A 17,890-nucleotide genomic window follows, 5' to 3' on the forward strand; every position below is an offset into this window, starting at 1 on the left:
TGGGGACGGCGAACAACGAGCGTTGATGAACAATGGGACGGTGACAGTTACCAAAGGTAGTTATGCATGCATGGACCAGCTACCGGATGTGGAGCGCATAAGCTCTGGAACGCGTTTCAGGAGAGGAGCAGCCAAGGATTCGGACTCTCGGTTCAGTCGGGTTAGGGGCTCGCCAAAGTGGTGCCCCACCTGTGAGTGCTCATAGGCACGTGCCACTGGCTGGCTGTTTGTCGAGGCCCAGCCCGTCTTCCCCCCCTTGCCCCCTGCTCGCAGCCTCCGCTCCGCCTCCGTATCCAGTCCCAAGATTCGGCTTCCATAAAACCCCCACCCAGGCAACCAAGTCCAACCGCACACCGCCGTCCTTCAACCCTTCACCACTCACACCAAGAACAGTGCAGCACAGCGGCCATCAATCTGTCCCCTCTCCGACACTCGACAATGATCACCCGCCTCCTCCTCCCCTCGGCACGGCTCCGCGTCGTCCGCCCCTACGCGACCGTCTCTTTCCCCTCGGCGTCTGGATCGCTGAATGCGGGCTCCAGCGAGCCTCCGCGCCGTCCGCCGCCCCGCGCCCCCGTCGAGCCGACAGTCTTTGATGGCAAGGCTGCCCCGCGCGAGATCCACCTGCGCCCGAGCATGCGCGGCATGCCCCCCTCCGACCGCAAGCCGAAAGCGCGGGTCGTGGCACCCAAGAAGGTCGAGGAAGGACAGAGCTTCACCGGGCCTAGCAGGCCGCGAGCTGTCTACACGCGTCCCTCGCGCGAACTCCCGCGAGTCAAGGTGAGCTAGGCGATGACTGACGAGATGACTGACGCTCCGCAGAACCGGATACCCCTCTGTGCGTAATTTCCTCGCGGTGCCGTTAGATGCCGCACGAACGGTGACAAGCGGTGACGAGCTACGGTAGCAGGCACTAATCAGCAGACGTCGCCCTCGCCGCCCTCGGTGTCGGCGCGTGGGGGCTCTTTGTTCTCTATGCGACCAACAATGAGCGTCTCTCGTCTTCCGTCGTTCGCCAGGTCACCTTCCAGCTCCGCAACTCGCCGGACGTCCAGGCGATCCTCGGCGACCACATCCGTCTGGCTGACAACTGGTGGGGTGGGTATAATAATGAAGATCGCAGGAACGTTCAACTGACGTTACGCAGGTTTCGGCGAGCCGTGGATTGATGGCGGCGTGAGTTTGGCCATGTCCGAAACAAAGGCCCAAGTACTGACATGACCGCAGATCAACCTGATGCAGGGCCGCATCGACCTCAAATTCCGCATGCACGGCGACAAGGGCGACGGAACGGTCTACTTCACGAGCATCCGGCCGCAGCAGTCTGCCCCGTGGCGGATTGTGCGCTACAAGCTCATCGCAGACAATGGCGAGCAGCTCCGCCTCGAGGACAAGTTCACCAAGAACCCGTCCCCGGAGCCTGCAGCCGCCCCCGCCTCGTCGTCATGAACACCACCAGCAACATCAGCGCAATAAGTCTCCTATATTCCCCTCCCTCACAAAAGCAAATCACTGTATACCACTTGCATGCATCTTGGCATTCTCCATTGCTCTGAACAAGCTGACAAGCACAAAGGACACCAGGGGGAGCCGACGATTTCTGAACTTTTGGACGCCGCGGCGTTCCCTCGCGCCCCGTTCTTGGCATGTTGGTTGAGCCGTGATTGGGGGGCCGGAGCCGGACAGTCCGTATCGGTCAGATGCGACGACCCACTGCGCGCGCGCATGCACGCGCATGCACAGATGCATTCCTGCGGGCCGAGAGTCCCGCCGCACTGGCACGCAGATGGTCACATGCATACACCCCCTGGGCCTACCTATGCATGCTCCTGGAGGAGCGCATCGACGAAATCGGCGAATGTCTCGTGCACCCGATCGGGCTGAGCGCCGTCCTCGTCGCCGGGCCGGTACTTGCCCGTCTTTACTGGTGGTATCAGTCCCCGCCCTGGACGCCTTGGACTTACCAAGCACCCTCTGCAGGCCCAACTCTCTCGCGCCAGCGCCGAGGTCATTCTTGACATCGTCCCCGACAATGGCCACCTCGCCCTTTTCCACGTCTTTCTGCAGACCAAGTTTCTCAAGTGCGAGCTCGAAGAACGCCCGCGTCGGCTTCCCCACCACCTCGGCCTGTGTGTTCGCCGCTGTCTCCAATGCAGCGACATACGCGCCAATACCCAGCGACAGGCCGGCGGGGAACGGCCCCTCGGCCGGGGCCTGGAGGTATGCGGCCGTGTGGGGCGCGATGAGCACGGGCTTCCTGTCTGCGGGCTGGGCGTCGCGCAGCGGCTCGCCCGTGAGCACGCGGAAGGCCGTGTTCAGCGGCTCGTAAGCGAAGGACGGGGGGTGCAGGCCGATCACGACCGCATCGTATGGTGGGGATGTGGGGACGTTGGCGAACTCCTCGGCTGCTTCGGGCGAGAGTAACAGGTATGGACTGTTGTCAGTGGGAAGAGGAGCAAAGAGGACGTACCGAAGTCCCCTCTTCTCGCATAGCGCACGGCACGCGCCGATACTCGTGATGAGCTCGTCCTGCGTCGCCGACAGACCCATAGCCCCCAACTTCTTCAGGAGGCGCGGCTCTGACTCCTTCGTGTTGTTCGAGCTGTGTGTCAGCTGCACTCACGACATCGTCATTTACCAGAACACAAAGGGGATCTTGGCTTTGCGGAGACGGTCCACGGCCTGCGCAGCACGCGGAGTCAGCTCCTTGCCGACGTGCAGCGTGCCGTTCAGGTCGATCAGGAGCGCCTTGATCCTGCGGCTTCGTCAGTGAGTTAGCTGTCAGTGGGGGCCTTACGCCATGGTGCGGTGGGAGATGGAGAGGTGGAGGTGACTACCGAAATGGTGAAATCGAGATAGCGATAAGCCTCGACGGCTAGACGCCAAATTACGTTGTGATGTCTCCCCGATCTCCGCTTTCCGGTGCGTTCTCATGCTCCTCTTCGCTACATGGAGCAGCTCTTCATGCTCTCCGAATGTCTGCGGCGGCTGCTCCCTGCACTCGCAACAGCTTCACAACCTCATGGTCTTAATCAAGCTTCAGTCATGGCATTCGTACACTTCATATGCTTATGTCTATTTGTCAAGAGTGGCAAGGAACTTCTTGATGTCTCCCATGGGGCGGAAGCCAACTGTCTGTTAGCTCCTTGACGACGCGATAGCTAGAGAGCACTCACGGAACTTGTTCTTGACCTGTCCGTTCTTGAACGCAATGACGGTCGGGATCGAGTTGATCTGGAGTTAGTTTCAAGACACTACCTCTCAACTGCTTCAGTTAAGCCTAAGGCGGCTCCCCCCTCATACGAGTAAAATCAGGAGGAGACCAACCCCCCGCCAATACGCACCTTGAACTGACCCGCGAGGTCGGGGTGGTCGTCGACGTTGATCGTCATCAGGTCGTATCCGCTTCCCGGCTCGGTGACCTCCTTCAGCAGCGGGGTCAGAACGCGGCACGGCTGGCACCAGCTGTGTGTGTCAGCTGAGGAAGCCCACTCCAGCTGGTTTCGTCTGCAAACAACTCACGTAGCATAGAAGTCAACGAGGACAGGCTTGTCCGACTTGTCATCGACGCAACGAGCCTTGAACTCGGAGTCGGACGCGTTCAGGAAGTGGTCCCTGCGGATGGCGGAGGAGGTGAAGCCGCGGGTGGCGGTGCGGAGCGAGCCGCTAGCAACACGGGAGGAGCGAAGGAGCGACATGGTACGCAGATGTGCAGAGAGTGAGCGTGGAAATCGCAGGATGACGAAAGAAACGGAGCACCGAACATGAACTCGCTCAACCTCCACTTTTGACGGAGTAATGGTAGTAGTCCGCGCTTCACGCATGTTCGGTGGCAAAAGTCGGGCGTCCACCTGCGTGCGTAGCACAGAGGTGAAGTGGAGGGTCCAAAATCTTTCCACGATCGCTTGACATCATCATCCGTGCAAAGTGCACAACAACCAGCATGCCGAAAGCCTGTGAGTATCCCGGAAAGCTGTGTTTGCTATGAAAGACTCAGCTGACCCCCGCAGCAAAGAAAGGAGGAAAGGGCAAGGTGTACGCGCTCCCGACGGCGCTGAAGAAGAAGGACGGCGGCGTGCCCAAGCTGACTGCGCTGCGGGACAAGCGCGCGCAGGCCGCGCCCTACACGAAGGGCAAGGTGAGCTGCCTTGTCTAAAATGAGCTGACATCCAGCCCGCGCCCGTTGGTGCTCGTTCGATTGCCGCTCTCGCCGGCGCCGCGACGCATGCGGGCGACTCGTTCTCGGAGGCCGTGTCCGTTGACGCGACCCCGATCGACTCCTCGCTCACGGTGCGCGACTCTTCCGCCAAAGCCTTTATGCGCGAGCTGCGCAAGGTTATCGAGCGCGCCGATGTGATCATCCAAGTCCTCGACGCGCGCGACCCAGAGGGCACGCGCTCCAAGTGGGTCGAGGACGAGGTGCGCAAGCGCGACGCGCAGGGCAAGAAGCTCCTGGCGGTCGTGAACAAGATCGACCTGGTGCCGCGGGAGAACCTGGAGCTGTGGCTGAGGCATTTGAGGCATTCGTTCCCGACCATGCCGTTCAAGTCCTCGACGCAGGGGCAGAGGCAGCACCTGTCCCAGAACGCGGTCCCGCTCGCCGCGCCCGCGCAGCAGGTCGGTGAGAAGCGCAAGCTCGCCGAACTGCCGCAGACGAGCTCGTCGCTTGGTGCCCCCGCCCTGCTGAATCTGCTGAAACAGTACGCGCTCACTACGCCGCATAGCGCGCTCACGGTCGGCGTGGTGGGATACCCGAACGTGGGCAAGTCGTCTCTGATCAACTCCCTGAAGAGGTCCAGGGCGTGCGGTGTCGCGGCCATGCCGGGCAAGACGCGCCTGGTGCAGGAGGTCGTGCTGGACAAGGGTGTGAAGATTCTGGACTGCCCCGGTGTAGTGCTCGAGGACATTGGGCGGGAGTATGAGGGCGAGCAAGGCCGGCAGAAGCAGGCCGAGCTCATGCTGCGTAACTGCGTCAAGGCCGAGATCATCGACGACCCCGTGTCTCCCGTCGAGGTGATTCTGCAGCGGACAGACCCGGCAACCCTGCAGAAGCTCTACAACGTGCCGCCCTTCGACGACGTGCGCGACTTCCTCATCAAGATTGCGCTCACGCGCGGCCGCCTCGGCAAGGGCGGCATCCCCGACCTGATCGGGAGCGCGGTCAGTGTCCTGCGGGACTGGAACTCGGGCAAGATCCCCTACTTCACGAAACCGCCTGCCGTGCATGCGTCTTCGATGCCGCAGGCCCAGCCGCAGCGCGAGGGAGCCGATGTGTCCATGGACGAGGGCGAGGCCGTCGGGTCCGCCAAGGTGCTCACGCAGCTCAGCGAGGCGTTCACGATTGAGGGGCTGTTCGACAACATTGGCGACGACGCCGAGTGGCAGGGTAATGGCGAAGAGGAGATTGAGGAGGAGTGAGTTAAACATATGTCGCAATATAACTGACAAACTCAGCGGTTTCATCCCCGACGAGGAGCCCGCACCGGCCCCTGCCCCGGCAGCTGTCGCGGCGCCGCAACCCGCGGTCCAGAAACGCATGCGCATGGCGATGGACAGCGACGACGAGTCAGACTCGGACTCGGACGTATCCCTGGGCTCTCCCGTCGCTTCGACCTCCGCTCTTCCTGCTGCTTCTCACCCCACCGCCGGCGGCGCATTCATGCCGGTGCCTTCCCGCGGCGTAGCCGACCCCTCCCGCCTCTTCGCCCCCGAGGAGCTGGCCACCCTCGGCGCGAACAGCGACGTGCTGGACCGCAAGCGGGCGAAGCAGCTAGCAAAGCGGGAGAAGAAGAAGCGTCAGGCCGCGGAAAAGCTCGAACTCGAGCTCACGGGCGGACTGCTCGGAATGGACGTGGACGAAGGCTTCCGCGCCGAGATGGACGCGATCCCGGTACCTGCTAGCAAGAAGCAGAAGCTCGAGAAGCGGAAGAAGAAGAAGGCCGCGCTGAAGCAGGCCGAGAGGCAGCAGCGCATGGCCGACCCGGAGTTCCCCGAGGAACTGGCCCGAGGGGATATGCAGATGGACGAGGCCAGGAAGGAGAGCGACTTTGCAAACTTCCTGGCGCAGATGGGGGCGGACGAGGACGAGGAGCTCTAGACGTAACTCTTAGAACATGTAACATCTTTTCACGAGTACTGCCAGTACGGCTATTTCTTGCTGACTACCTTGTATGGACTTTGTGTCGAGACGGGTAGCCTGGATCAGAGCTCGGGCCAACTAGATCAGTACATTCCCACGAGCACCCGAGTCTGCGGCACTAGTGCCCCTGCTCGCCTGACATGTTGTTGAAGACCATTTTCCATAATTCTTCTTTCTACCGAGAAAACCTAACAGAGAGACTATTGGTGACACTAATATATTGCAAAGTTGAATTGCACATGCACATTGTAATGACTAGATGAGGGTGCTGCTGCTGCATGGAGAAGCAGAGCGGGTATACCAGATTGTTGATTGTTTTGTGTGGTGGAGGTGGAGGTTGGATGTGGAGGTTGGATGTGGCGGTTGTTGGTTGCGTCCCAGATGAATGGTTCTCGAGATGGCCTCTTCTTCCGCTCTTCCTCCTCTGCACTTCTAAGTTGCCTTCAGCGCGCTGTTTACTCCTCATCCACAAAATTTTCGACCGAGCCACACTCGCAGATTAGGTTGAGATCACCAGCAGCGTCGTCGACACGGCCGACGGCGGGCCAGAACTTGGAGCGCTTGAGGGTGGCGACGGGGTACGCGGCCTTGGTACGGGTGTAGGGGCGGGTCCACTCCTCGGCAGTGATGACGGAGAGGGGGTGGGGGGCGTTCTTGAAGACGTTGTCGTCCTTGGGCTGCTTGCCGTCGACGATCTCGTCGACCTCCTTGCGGATCGAGATGAGGGCGTCGACGAGACGGTCGAGCTCGTGCTTGGGCTCCGACTCGGTGGGCTCGATGAGGAAACACGTGTTGATGGGCCACTGAGCCGTCGGGGGGTGGAACGAGTAGTCCTGCAGACGCTTCGAGAAGTCGGGCACGCGGAGGCCGGCCTTGGACTCAAACTCCTGCAGGTCGAGGAGACACTCGTGCGCGACACGGCCGTTCTTGTTCGTGAAGCGGATGTTGTAGTAGGGCTTGAGGCGCTCAGCAATGTAGTTGGCGTTCAGGAGGGCCATCTTGGAGACCTCGGTGAGGCCGGCGCCGCCGAGCATCTTGATGTACGACCACGAGATGAGGTTGATCGAAGCAGAGCCCCAGGGAGCAGCAGAGACGGCAGAGATAGCCTTGTCACCGCCAGTGGGGACGATGGGGTGGCCGGGGAGGAAGGGAGCGAGGTGCTTCTTGACCGAGATGGGGCCGACACCGGGGCCACCACCACCGTGGGGGATCGAGAAGGTCTTGTGCAGGTTGGTGTGCGAGACGTCACCGCCAACACGGCCGAGCGAGGTAAGACCAACGAGCGAGTTGCAGTTGGCACCGTCGACGTAGACCTGGCCGCCGTTGTCGTGGACAATCTTGCACGCCTCCTCAATACCCTCGTCGAAGGTACCGAAGGTCGAGGGGTAGGTGACCATAAAGGCGGCAAGGTTGTCCTTGTGCTTGTCGGCCTTCTCCTTGAGGTCCTTGAGGTCAAGCGAGCCGTCGTCGAGCGCCTTGATGGGGACGACCTTGTAGCCAATCATGGCAGCCGAGGCGGGGTTGGTGCCGTGGGCCGAAAGGGGGATGAGACAGACGTCACGGTGGCCCTCGCCACGCGAGTTGTGGTACGCCTCAATGACCTTGAGACCGGCGTACTCGCCCGAGGCACCCGAGTTGGGCTGGAACGAGGTCGCGTCGTAGCCAGTGACGAGCGAAAGGTCGTGCTCAATCTCCTTGAGCATGGTCTGGTAGCCCTCAGCCTGCTCGACGGGGGCGAAGGGGTGGATTCCGCCAAACTCCTTCCACGAGAGGGGAACCATCGAGGTAGTCGAGTTGAGCTTCATCGTGCACGAGCCGAGGGGGATCATGCCGTGGACGAGCGAGTAGTCCTTCTCCTGGAGCGACATCATGTAGCGGAGCATGTCGGTCTCGGAGTGGTGCGAGTTGAAGACAGCCTGCTGCAGGAAGGGAGTGGAGCGAGCGAGGTCAGACTTGATGGGGGTCTTGAGGGCAGCCTCAGCCGAAAGGTCGAGCTTGCGCGAGAGCTCGTCGACGAACGAGGGGTCGACAGTCTTCTCGCCCTTGACGCGGAAGAAGACGTTGACAATGTCAGTCAGGTCGAGGGGACCGACAGACTCGTCGAGGGTGATACCGATCGTGTTCTCGTCAATGGGGCGGAAGTTGATGCCGGCCTCGACGGACGCCTTGTGGACCTGGTCGGCGGTGACGCCGGCCGACTTGGTGTCGATGGTGAGGGTGTCGAAGAACTGCTTGTTCTTGATGGTGAAGCCAAGCTGAGTAAGCGCCTCGGCGAGAACGCGGGTGAGGCCGTGGACCTTGCCGGCAATGCGGCGGAGACCCTCGGGGCCGTGGTAGACGGCGTACATGGCGGCCATGTTGGCGAGGAGAGCCTGGGCGGTACAGACGTTGGAGGTGGCCTTCTCACGACGAATGTGCTGCTCACGGGTCTGGAGCGCGAGACGGTAGGCGGGGGCGCCCGAGGCGTCCTTGGAGAGACCGACGATACGGCCGGGGATCTTGCGCTTCAGGTCGTCGGCGCACGCGAAGAAGGCAGCGTGGGGACCACCGTAGCCGAGGGGAACACCGAAGCGCTGGGTGTTGCCGCAGACAATGTCGGCACCCCACTCTCCAGGGGGCTTGAGCATGGTGAGGGCGAGGAGGTCAGAGGCGACAACGACCTTGGCGCCGTGGCCCTTGACCTTCTTGGTGACGTCCTCCCAGTTGGTGATCTCACCGTTGACGTCGGGGTAGGGGAGGAGAGCTCCGATGAGCTTGTCGCCAAGCTTGTCAACCTCGGCGGCGACGGCGTCGTTGCTCTCGGCGATCTTGAGCTCAATGCCGAAGCCGGGAGCACGGGTCTCGAGAACGGCGAGGGTCTGGGGAGCAATGGTGGGGGAGACGAGGAAAACGTTCTTGCCCTTCTGGAACTTGTTCTTGGGAACCTGGGCGGCGCACATAGCCATGCCCTCAGCGGCAGCGGTAGCCTCGTCGAGGAGCGAGGCGTTGGCAATGGGGAGACCAGTGAGCTGGATGGCAACGGTCTGGAAGTTGACGAGCGACTCGAGACGGCCCTGCGACTGCTCAGCCGAGTAGGGGGTGTACGAGGTGTACCAGCCGGGGTTCTCAAAGACGTTGCGCTGGATGACGGGGGGCACGATGGCGTTGTGGTAGCCCATACCGATGTACGACTTCATGGGCTTGTTCATGGAAGCAATCTCCTCCTGGCGGCGACGCAGCTCGAGCTCCGAGTACGGCTTGATGTCGCTCGAGGTGAACTCCTTGATGCGAACGTCGTCGGGGATCGTGGCGCGAATGAACTCGTCCATGTCCTTGTAGCCGAGGGCCTTGAGCATCTCCTCGCGGTCGCTGTCGCGGGGACCGACATGGCGGGGGAGGAAAGTGTCAAGGGGAGTGAAGATGCTGGTGGTCTCGGGGGTGTAGGACTTGGAAGGGGGGAAGGGGTGGGGCTGGGTCGCGGTCGTCGAGTGGTTTACAGGCTGGCTCGCGGACGGGCGGAGCAGGATGGCTCCGGCGGTGAAGGGGCGAGAGCGGATCGCGGACTGGACGCGCAGGGGGGCGCGGATAGCGCGACGCGACAGGTGCGCGAGCGACATGGTTATGTCAGAGGGAGGGGGAAGAGTGGTGGTTGGGGGAGGGAAGAAGGAGGTGACTGAGAAAAAATAGTCACGATAAGGAGGCTAGGCCGGGGGAGGGAGTGAGGCTATCGGAAGCGTGGGTAGCAGCCGCCTCTGTAATGGGTACGCGGGTAGCGATCTAAGCGGGGAAACCGGGGCACAACAGGGGCCGGGTGTGGAGGTTGGATTCTCTCTCGAACCAGTCGTCGTCGCCGTGTCGCTCCTTTTCGAGCAATGCAACGGCCAAAGCTGTGATGAGCACAAGTGAAGATGAGATGAGATGAGATGAGATTGAAGAGAGAGAAGAGGGGGGGATGCGGTGGGCAGGGATGCATAAAGAGGTGTTCGTGGTGAGTCGAGCATGTCCAACAGAGTGTCCAAGTCCGTCAGCCCGTAATCCAAGTCCGGATGATCGGGGACAAGATTGTTGGACACTGGGTGGAGATCCTTGGATATAAAGTCTGAGCCCGTCTGTAATCGTTGGAAAATCCAAATTCCCACTTTTCCAACGATCGCTGAGCCCGTCATGTCAGTGTCCATCGTCCAATCACACGCACCATAACTTCCACAACCCCCTCCACTCACCGTATGGGGAGATTCCTTGGAAATTCCTCAGCGTGTTGTACAGTGCACGACACCACTGCTCACTGCACGCCATAACCGTAAATGCTGGGTAACGGGCGGCACTAGACACTACACACAACGAGCATGTGAGCGGGTATTGGGCCACTGCCGCCCACACTCGGCGTTGCACCCGCCATGCCCGCCAAAAGTATCCAATCCAACGCAATCTGTATTCCGGTTAACCCTATCATCGGCTTATCGGCCGCTCATCCCGTCCACCATGTCACCCGGGCTATGCTGATGCTATGGGCCTCCACAACCATGTTGCAACCGCGCGACCGGACCTAGCCAGCGGGTTCTGTCCGTGCTTCTTTCCATTGTCCACTCTGCACACACACAGCCCATGTCCGTGCTCCATGGCCCATGGCCCATGGCCCGGCGGCAACGGGGACTGGCTTCTCCTATCCCGCTCCGAACTGTCGCGCTGTTATCAGTATCTTAGATATGACTCATTGCACACACTACTCCGGTGATAATCAGCTTTCAGGCACAGATGTCACCTCTCACGTCAGCATTTGCAGCATCGACGCCGTGTGCCATCTTGGTCAGCGATACATCTGCGTGCATGCTCCGCTGCTCTGCTCTCTGCTCAGTCCCATACATACAGTGTAACTACATAGATGCCATGCACCCTCCCCTGGCCTCCCTAATGGTTAACCGTCAGCGTCTTCTTGGCCGCGCTGCTCCTCCTCCTCGGCTTCTCAGCGAGCAGCCTATCAATAATGCTCGGGTCAATCTTGATATCGTGGTCCTTCAGGTACTTGTCCGACCAGAACTTGGTCTGGTGGCGGGCGCCCGAGTCGCACAGAATCGTCACGATCCGGCTGCCCTTGGGCATCGTCTTGGCGAGCCTGACGGCCGCAACGAGGTTGCACGCGCTCGACGAGCCGAGGAACAAGCCGTCGTGCTCGACGAGGTAGCGCGACATGGCGACGGCTTCTTCGTCCGTGACCCTGGGTCGTCAGCTTGCACTCAAAGCCGTGAATGAGCGTGGGCAAGGCGACATACCTGAACGCATCGTCGACGATACCCTCGCCGGCCATGAAGTTGCGCGTGATGCGGTTGATCCCAATACCCTCCACGACCGTGTCGACCTGGTAGCGCCGCTTCGTGCCCTCGCTCTCCTGCGGGGCGTACATGACGCCGTACTTGACCTTGTTGAAGAGCCCGCTCCCCTCCGGATCGGCAAGGACGACCTTGACGTTCGGGCACTCCTTCTTCAGATACCGCCCCGTGCCGGCGAGCGTGCCACCCGTACCGGCGCCAGAGACAAAGGCGTCAACGTGTCCTCCGGTCTGGCGCGCAATCTCGGGCCCCGTGCCCTTATAGTGGGCCTGGAAGTTGGACTCGTTCTCAAACTGGTCCGCGAAGAAGCCCCTAGGCTTCGAGTCGACGTTGTGCCTGTGCAGCCTGGAGTCGGGGCCGTGCACGTCCTCATCGGTCGCTTGCGAGGAGACGAGCACGCCGGGCGTGCCGTGTGTGTCGAGATCGGTGCCGCCAAACTCGTGCGCGCGGCGTTTGGCGAGGTTCACAAACTGGTTCTGGTCCACAATACTGACGGGCGGCACGCGCTCGACCTCGGCGCCCAGGCGCTCGAGTACGTCGACCTTGTCACTAGCCACGTCGGAGGGCATGCAGATGTGTGCGCCGTACCCCTTCGCCTTGCCCACTGTTGCGAGGCTGATGCCGGTCGAGCCCACAGTGCCCTCGAAGAGCACGCTGCCTGTATGCGGGCGCAGGAGGCCGCGCGCCTCAGCGTCCTCGATCATCTTGAGCGCAACGCGGTCCTTGACGCTTCCTCCCGGGTTGAGGAACTCGCACTTGCCGAGAATCTCGACGCCGAGCGCATTCGACAGACTGCCGATACGTACGAGCGGCGTGTTCCCGATCAAGCCGGGAACGCCGGCGACAATCTCGTCCGAGCGTACCTGAATGGGACGCGGGGGCATGCGCTGGATCGCGCGCTGCTTCGCCCGCCGCTGGCGCCAGTTCTGGATCAGCATCGCGACGCGCGTAGACGTCAGCGAGAGCGCGATGCCGAGGACGAGGCCGAGCAGTAGATCTCGGGTGAGCCGCCGCGGCAGCTTGGCGCTCAGCTTGTCGTGCCAGTGCTGCAGACGCTCGGACAACTTCGAGCGGGCTATCGACAGCCCGACCTGAAGCGCCTCCATTGCGTGCGGTGCAGACTGCTTCTTGTTCGGTGTGCTGTGGTCAGATATGGTCGAAAATCAAAGAACGGGTGGTGGAGGTGACGCACCGTCCAGAATGACGACGTAATGTAGGCGGATGGCTGCGGCTGCTTTGGTCCCGCCATCGCGGGGCCCCGCTTGTCGTTTGTGAGTGTGGCGAGCCGACAGTCCGCAAAGTTTGACATACATCCTGTGCTTGGCATCGTAGGGCTACAGGTATGCATGGTTAGGGGCGTTAGGATCTGTGCGAGGAGTTATAGAGTTTCTCTTAATGGGTGTCTCGCCGTGCGTGGTGAAAAAGTGAAGCCATGATACGTATTGCTGCAGAGATTGAGTGTCATCAATGTGAATCTGTCGACCTGTTGCGCCAGTTCACTTTGACGAGTGGCTCGTATGGTTATCCTGGCTCTGGTAACTGTTAGTCAGGCATGATACTGTGATTCGTGACACATCAGCTCCCCTAAGCCACTGGGTCCGATCAGAGGGTATGTCCTGGATGGGAACTGGTGGCACATACGCCATGTCCTCGCGAAAGCCTGCACACGTGCAATGTCTGCTCGATATTATCACGGGAGCCTCGGGTTCAGTTGGCATGAAGAGACTGTATCCTGGGAGTATCGGAGACATATCAGTGGTCCCAGCTCTAACTCCATCGAGCGACCTGGTACCTTTGGGACATCTCTGTGGCCGGTCGCTCGCATATCCCTAGGCAGAATTGTTCGCGGGGACGCCTGGGCACTGCTTCCTGCTCACTGGACAGACACCGTTCTCTCGAGTGCATTCTGCTGGTATTTTCGAGGGCACAAAGAAATGAGGATTTGTCGTGTCGCATGGGCATAATTTGGCTCATAAAGAGAAAGCTACAGCTGCTGTAGGTGTGTGTCGATGGCTGCGGCCACACGCCGTCTCTCTGCGTGTCGCTGGAGGGAAGGCACTGAGCGGCTCAACACCTACACCTGAATGGTGCACTGGCCTCTTGCAAGACCGGGAGCACTAATGAACATCTGCATCGATCGTGAACGACGGAGCCCGGCAGTTACACCAACTTGGCTTGCCTGCCAATCGTCGTCTCGTTGTACTACCGTTGAAGGCGGAGGCGATACAAAGGACATGCCACTGACACGCGCAGTCCTGCCCGATGCGGCTTCGCATACGGCCTGCCTCGTACCGGGAGCAGGCGGCCAGCGCACGGAGGAGATTCAGCGAACCCAACAGCTGGGTCTCTGTCCCCGAACGCCTAAATTAACCGTGCAATGATGGCCGCCTCCTCGGTGCCTTGGGTTCTGTAGTATTACTCGCGGACTTCGGTTGCGGTTGACTGACGGGCAACGCAAAGAGATAGAGAGCGCAACGGCTAACCGGGAATGATCCTGCTGTAAGCATTGGAGTATTCTCGGTTACCCCCGCCTTCTTCAGCAATCGACACATCCGCTCCTCGAAACGACTCCAAGTACCAATTCAGACATCGTCTACAAAAGCTCCGTCTGCCACTCCACCCAGTGCCACGGATGCACGCACGGCGAGCCGAACAACCCGCACCCAAGAAGGCAGCAAAGTTGGTGGATCTACCACCAACTGTCACAAGTGCCCGCATAGATCTTCGCACTCAGATGGTCTCCAGATCGCCAAGTCACCGCACCCACGACATCAGCCTAGGGGCTAGAAGCCGCAAACAGGCAGGTCCGAATACGCCTCAAACAGACCCGAATGGACACGGCTGCGAGATCGCGAGATCCCCTCTGCGGGAATCATATCTAGCCCATCCGCCAAGATCTGCGTGCCTCGTGGTGGCACATGCTCCGTAGTCGCGAAGCCGCCACCCTCACTTCTCTGTACTCCTTCACGCTCCTCGGTATGAAGGATCAGCCGTGCGAGCGGCATCGCTTGCTTCGCGCGCATCTCGTGGATTGCAATAAATCTACCGTGCCGCGTGTGCGTGCATCGGGCAGGCATGACACGCCGTGTACGCCGCATGATAGATCACCGCCCAACAGGACGATTCGACAGATTAGACGGACGCCGATGGCGTCCAGCTGGCGTACGCCTGGCGTCGAATCTGGGACAAATACGAGATCTGGCGAATCTCGCAGCCACACAATGGGCCGGATGACATGTCAGCCAGCGTGCCGCGTGCAGCGCGAAGCGTACGCCTCTTGACTTGTTCGCCCAGTTTATGCGAGAAATCTCCGAGACAGACGTACGCCGTCTGCACATTCGGACGGTCCGATATCCGACCACCTCGCGACCTCACGACGTGCGGCGCACTACAACTACATTCGGTCGAGCAATGCTTAATGCTTGTGTTGTGTGTGAAGAACACTCGGCTCGGCATAACCTTAACGCCCAGCCGAGACTGAGCGCAGCACGTAGCGAGCACGAAATGGCGAAGATGCCACGTGCCCCTCCGTTCAAGTTCTGCCTGAGTGCTCTCCTCTGCCTGATCTTCCATCCCTGTAGCCCTGGAGGGTTGCACTCGGACCCTTGCGCAGATCTCTATTCTACGCCGTGCGACGGCGTGGATACAAGCAACAAGCTGTGTGCTGCAGCACAGGGACTAAGCGAGCACCTCCCTTTGCTCACGCTGTTGTTCACTCGCTCGCTCGCTCGCTCGCTCGGCGGACCAGGGCGGACCAGGGCACCGGGCTTCGGGCCCGAGGCTTGCTGGGTGGAGATCTCGCATTCAGCACTGCACGGATTCAGCCACGTCGCCTCGTCCCATCCGCTTCATCCGCTCATCCGCGCTTGCACGAGCTCGTTTCGTGCATTTCGTGCAAGGTGCACGGCTCACGGCTCACGGTCGGGACAGGGTGAAGGAGAAGGGTGTGAGAGGGACAGAGGGGGTGAGACATTATTGACCAGATTAGAACACCGCAGGTGGTTGCGTATCGAGCCCATTATTTGAGGCACGTCTAGTTCCCCGCACGCTGAGGTTTGCGGGCGCCGATGGACGCACGCTTGCGCGCTTGCCCGTAGCGCGCTTCTGCGACCTGAGCTCGCTTAGCCTTGTTGTCGCATGAGCACTCCTCCAGATGTCGGACATGTGCAAGCGAAGTGGAGCTGGGCGTACGCAGGTGCATGTGGTGCTGAGGATTTCGGGGGTATGTTCATTCGGGGGTTCGCTCAGTGCTCGGGGTTGAGAGGGGTGTGCTAAATCCGACGACTGGCTGGGACGGGCGAGAGAGGCGGTCAGCCTGGCGTCAGCAGTTGCTGGCTGACATGTAGTGCTCGTTTCGATGTTCCGCTGGAAGTCTACCAGAGTAAGGACCGGGGGCAGCGCGGACCTCACGTATCGAGGAGAAGAGGGCTGTACGCTGCGTGCTGTGCTCGGCAACACTGTAAGCCTTCGGTCCGCGAGTCCGCCAGCCAAGCCTGGGATGCATTGATCAGAAAGCAGACGCCGGTGCACGCCCCCTCTGCGTGCGTTGCGTGCTGTGCCTTACTCGATCATCCCCTGTCACTTGTAGCTTTTTCCATCCTAGGCGAACTCTGCAGGACTCCAAAAGATGCTGGGCAAGAGCTCTCCTGACGTCATCCGAAACACCACCCTCTGGCTGAGTCACATGCCCTGTCCGCCCAAGCGTGCCCAGCCCTCCCGGTCCTCACCAACCTTTATCAAGGCACACAGGGACAACCTTTATCCAGGAACCGAGACTACTGCATCGTCAAAAGGGGGCGTTACTATATTCCGCTACAGACTTTTCCCTAATACTGCAACGCCGAGTAATTCCAGGCACGGTCAGGCACAGCCACATCATTAGCTTCCGCTCTCTATGTATCAAATGCCGAAACGCCGGAGCGGCGTCGGCAAACGCTGGAACTCGGTCTCCTCCATCCTTCGGAGTTGATCTCGGCTTCGGCGACGGCGTGCTCAACTACCACTGCAACTAGAGCGTTCAAACTTGATTCATTGGAAAGGTACGGGTCTTTTCTTACTGTCTGCCGGTTAAATCGATCAATTCCTCGTAATCTAAGGACTCTAGGCCGGATTCCTCATCGTCCATGACCTCGACAACAACATCAGGTTGAGTAGGACGGCGTTCGCCTTGTAAGCGCGGGCAATTCCGACGATCGTGGCCAGTCATATTGCACTTCCGACAGCGGCGAGGCTTCCTGCGACGTTTCTGCTCCGCCTGGACACGTGCACGCTCACGAGCAGCGTTGGCGTCCGCCTGGCTTGCAAGGGTCTCCACGTGTTCGATGATAGAGACTTGGCAGAGAATTTGTGTCTCGAGTTGTCCGCACGACCTGCCCCTACGTGAACACATGCGTTATGGAGTCATGGGAACGCAGAGCAGGTTGGGGAACAAGGGTCTCAGTGTGACGGTACCAGCCAAGCCATCATATGCCGACTCCACACTCGGACCGGAGAATGTCACGGACTACCGCATGAACCAGTGTGTCTTTGCCACTTCGGGCATGACGGAGAACAGACTCAGCGACGTCGCAATCATCATGTTGCACCTGCGCAACAGGGCCGAGAACGCAGTCGCCTGGTCTGTGTATGGCCTAAGGATCGAGAGGATGACCGCGCTCATCGCGCTCGCCAGCGCGTGCTGCTGTAATGTCAACGGAGCGTTCTCCGGGTCCACGGCCGGAGCCGTGTTCTCGGGGTTTCCGCCCGCGACCACGCTTGCGCGACACTTGAAGTTGAACGGCATCACGGCCTCGAAGTCGATGAGACGCTCGTAGATCGGCCATACTTCGTCGTGCGGCACCTTGGCGCCGGACATTGTGATTTGGAGAGCCCTGCGCCGTTAGCTTTGCGCTTGTCATGGGGGGTTGGAGCAGCGAGCATAGTGAGCGGGCAGCAATGGGGCCTGAACGAGAACACCGAGCGCCACGAGGCCACGAGGCCACGAGGCCCGACTCATCGGTCCGTGACATCGGCCTCGACGATCGACGACACCGAGCCCCGAGTCATCCAACCCAGACTCGAACGTCACACAAGGAATCAGGAACTCGATCGATTCCTAGATCGAGTTCTGCCACAACTCAAGTTGAGTTGCGACGACAAAACCTGAGCTCGCTTGCGAGGTATTCGGGCGTTTCGGTCGGGACTCGCGACATGTTCCCGACACATTGTGATCCCCGACAACAAGCCCGAACTTGTTAAGTCCGGCGGTAAAGCAGCGCGGCGCCAAAACTCTCGGCCTGGAGAGCCATGTTTCCCCTAGTTGCTAAGTACATCGTTGCGTTTCAAGTCGGTATGAATGAGGATTGTTTACAAAAGATCAGCAGCAACCGCATGCGCTTCGTGAATGCTGATGGCTTCGTCACCCTTCTTTGTGCTCTGTCCTCACGCTCGAGCTCGACTGGCCAGT

The 17,890-nt window shown here is 60.3% G+C and overlaps 6 protein-coding genes across 6 annotated transcripts; 2 read left to right on the forward strand and 4 right to left on the reverse strand.

Annotated features, from left to right (window-relative positions):
• Positions 1-438: 438 nt before the first annotated feature.
• A1Q1_04490 (uncharacterized protein) lies at positions 439-1,449 on the forward strand (the record flags this gene model as incomplete). Its single annotated transcript, XM_014322856.1, has 5 exons — positions 439-780; positions 823-838; positions 925-1,098; positions 1,148-1,176; positions 1,228-1,449. The coding sequence occupies 5 exons, from the start codon at positions 439-441 to the stop codon at positions 1,447-1,449; spliced, it is 783 nt and encodes a 260-aa protein (XP_014178331.1).
• Positions 1,450-1,817: 368 nt separating this feature from the next.
• On the reverse strand, positions 1,818-3,698 carry A1Q1_04491 (uncharacterized protein; the record flags this gene model as incomplete). Its single annotated transcript, XM_014322857.1, has 5 exons — positions 1,818-1,924; positions 1,965-2,586; positions 2,639-2,755; positions 3,345-3,465; positions 3,523-3,698. 5 exons carry the CDS (start codon positions 3,696-3,698, stop codon positions 1,818-1,820), a joined length of 1,143 nt encoding a protein of 380 aa, XP_014178332.1.
• A 245-nt stretch (positions 3,699-3,943) lies between these two features.
• A1Q1_04492 (uncharacterized protein) lies at positions 3,944-6,097 on the forward strand (the record flags this gene model as incomplete). The annotated part of the gene is made up of 4 exons (XM_014322858.1): positions 3,944-3,956; positions 4,011-4,138; positions 4,249-5,414; positions 5,455-6,097. 4 exons carry the CDS (start codon positions 3,944-3,946, stop codon positions 6,095-6,097), a joined length of 1,950 nt encoding a protein of 649 aa, XP_014178333.1.
• A 497-nt stretch (positions 6,098-6,594) lies between these two features.
• Positions 6,595-9,735, reverse strand: A1Q1_04493 (glycine dehydrogenase precursor; the record flags this gene model as incomplete). Its single annotated transcript, XM_014322859.1, has 1 exon — positions 6,595-9,735. One exon carries the CDS (start codon positions 9,733-9,735, stop codon positions 6,595-6,597), a length of 3,141 nt encoding a protein of 1,046 aa, XP_014178334.1.
• Positions 9,736-11,026: 1,291 nt separating this feature from the next.
• On the reverse strand, positions 11,027-12,551 carry A1Q1_04494 (uncharacterized protein; the record flags this gene model as incomplete). The annotated part of the gene is made up of 2 exons (XM_014322860.1): positions 11,027-11,333; positions 11,389-12,551. The coding sequence occupies 2 exons, from the start codon at positions 12,549-12,551 to the stop codon at positions 11,027-11,029; spliced, it is 1,470 nt and encodes a 489-aa protein (XP_014178335.1).
• A 4,397-nt stretch (positions 12,552-16,948) lies between these two features.
• Positions 16,949-17,299, reverse strand: A1Q1_04495 (uncharacterized protein; the record flags this gene model as incomplete). The annotated part of the gene is made up of 1 exon (XM_014322861.1): positions 16,949-17,299. One exon carries the CDS (start codon positions 17,297-17,299, stop codon positions 16,949-16,951), a length of 351 nt encoding a protein of 116 aa, XP_014178336.1.
• Between the last annotated feature and the right edge of the window lie 591 nt (positions 17,300-17,890).

Source organism: Trichosporon asahii (assembly GCF_000293215.1).
Source record: "Trichosporon asahii var. asahii CBS 2479 unplaced genomic scaffold scaffold00070, whole genome shotgun sequence".
Classification (NCBI taxonomy): domain Eukaryota; kingdom Fungi; phylum Basidiomycota; class Tremellomycetes; order Trichosporonales; family Trichosporonaceae; genus Trichosporon; species Trichosporon asahii.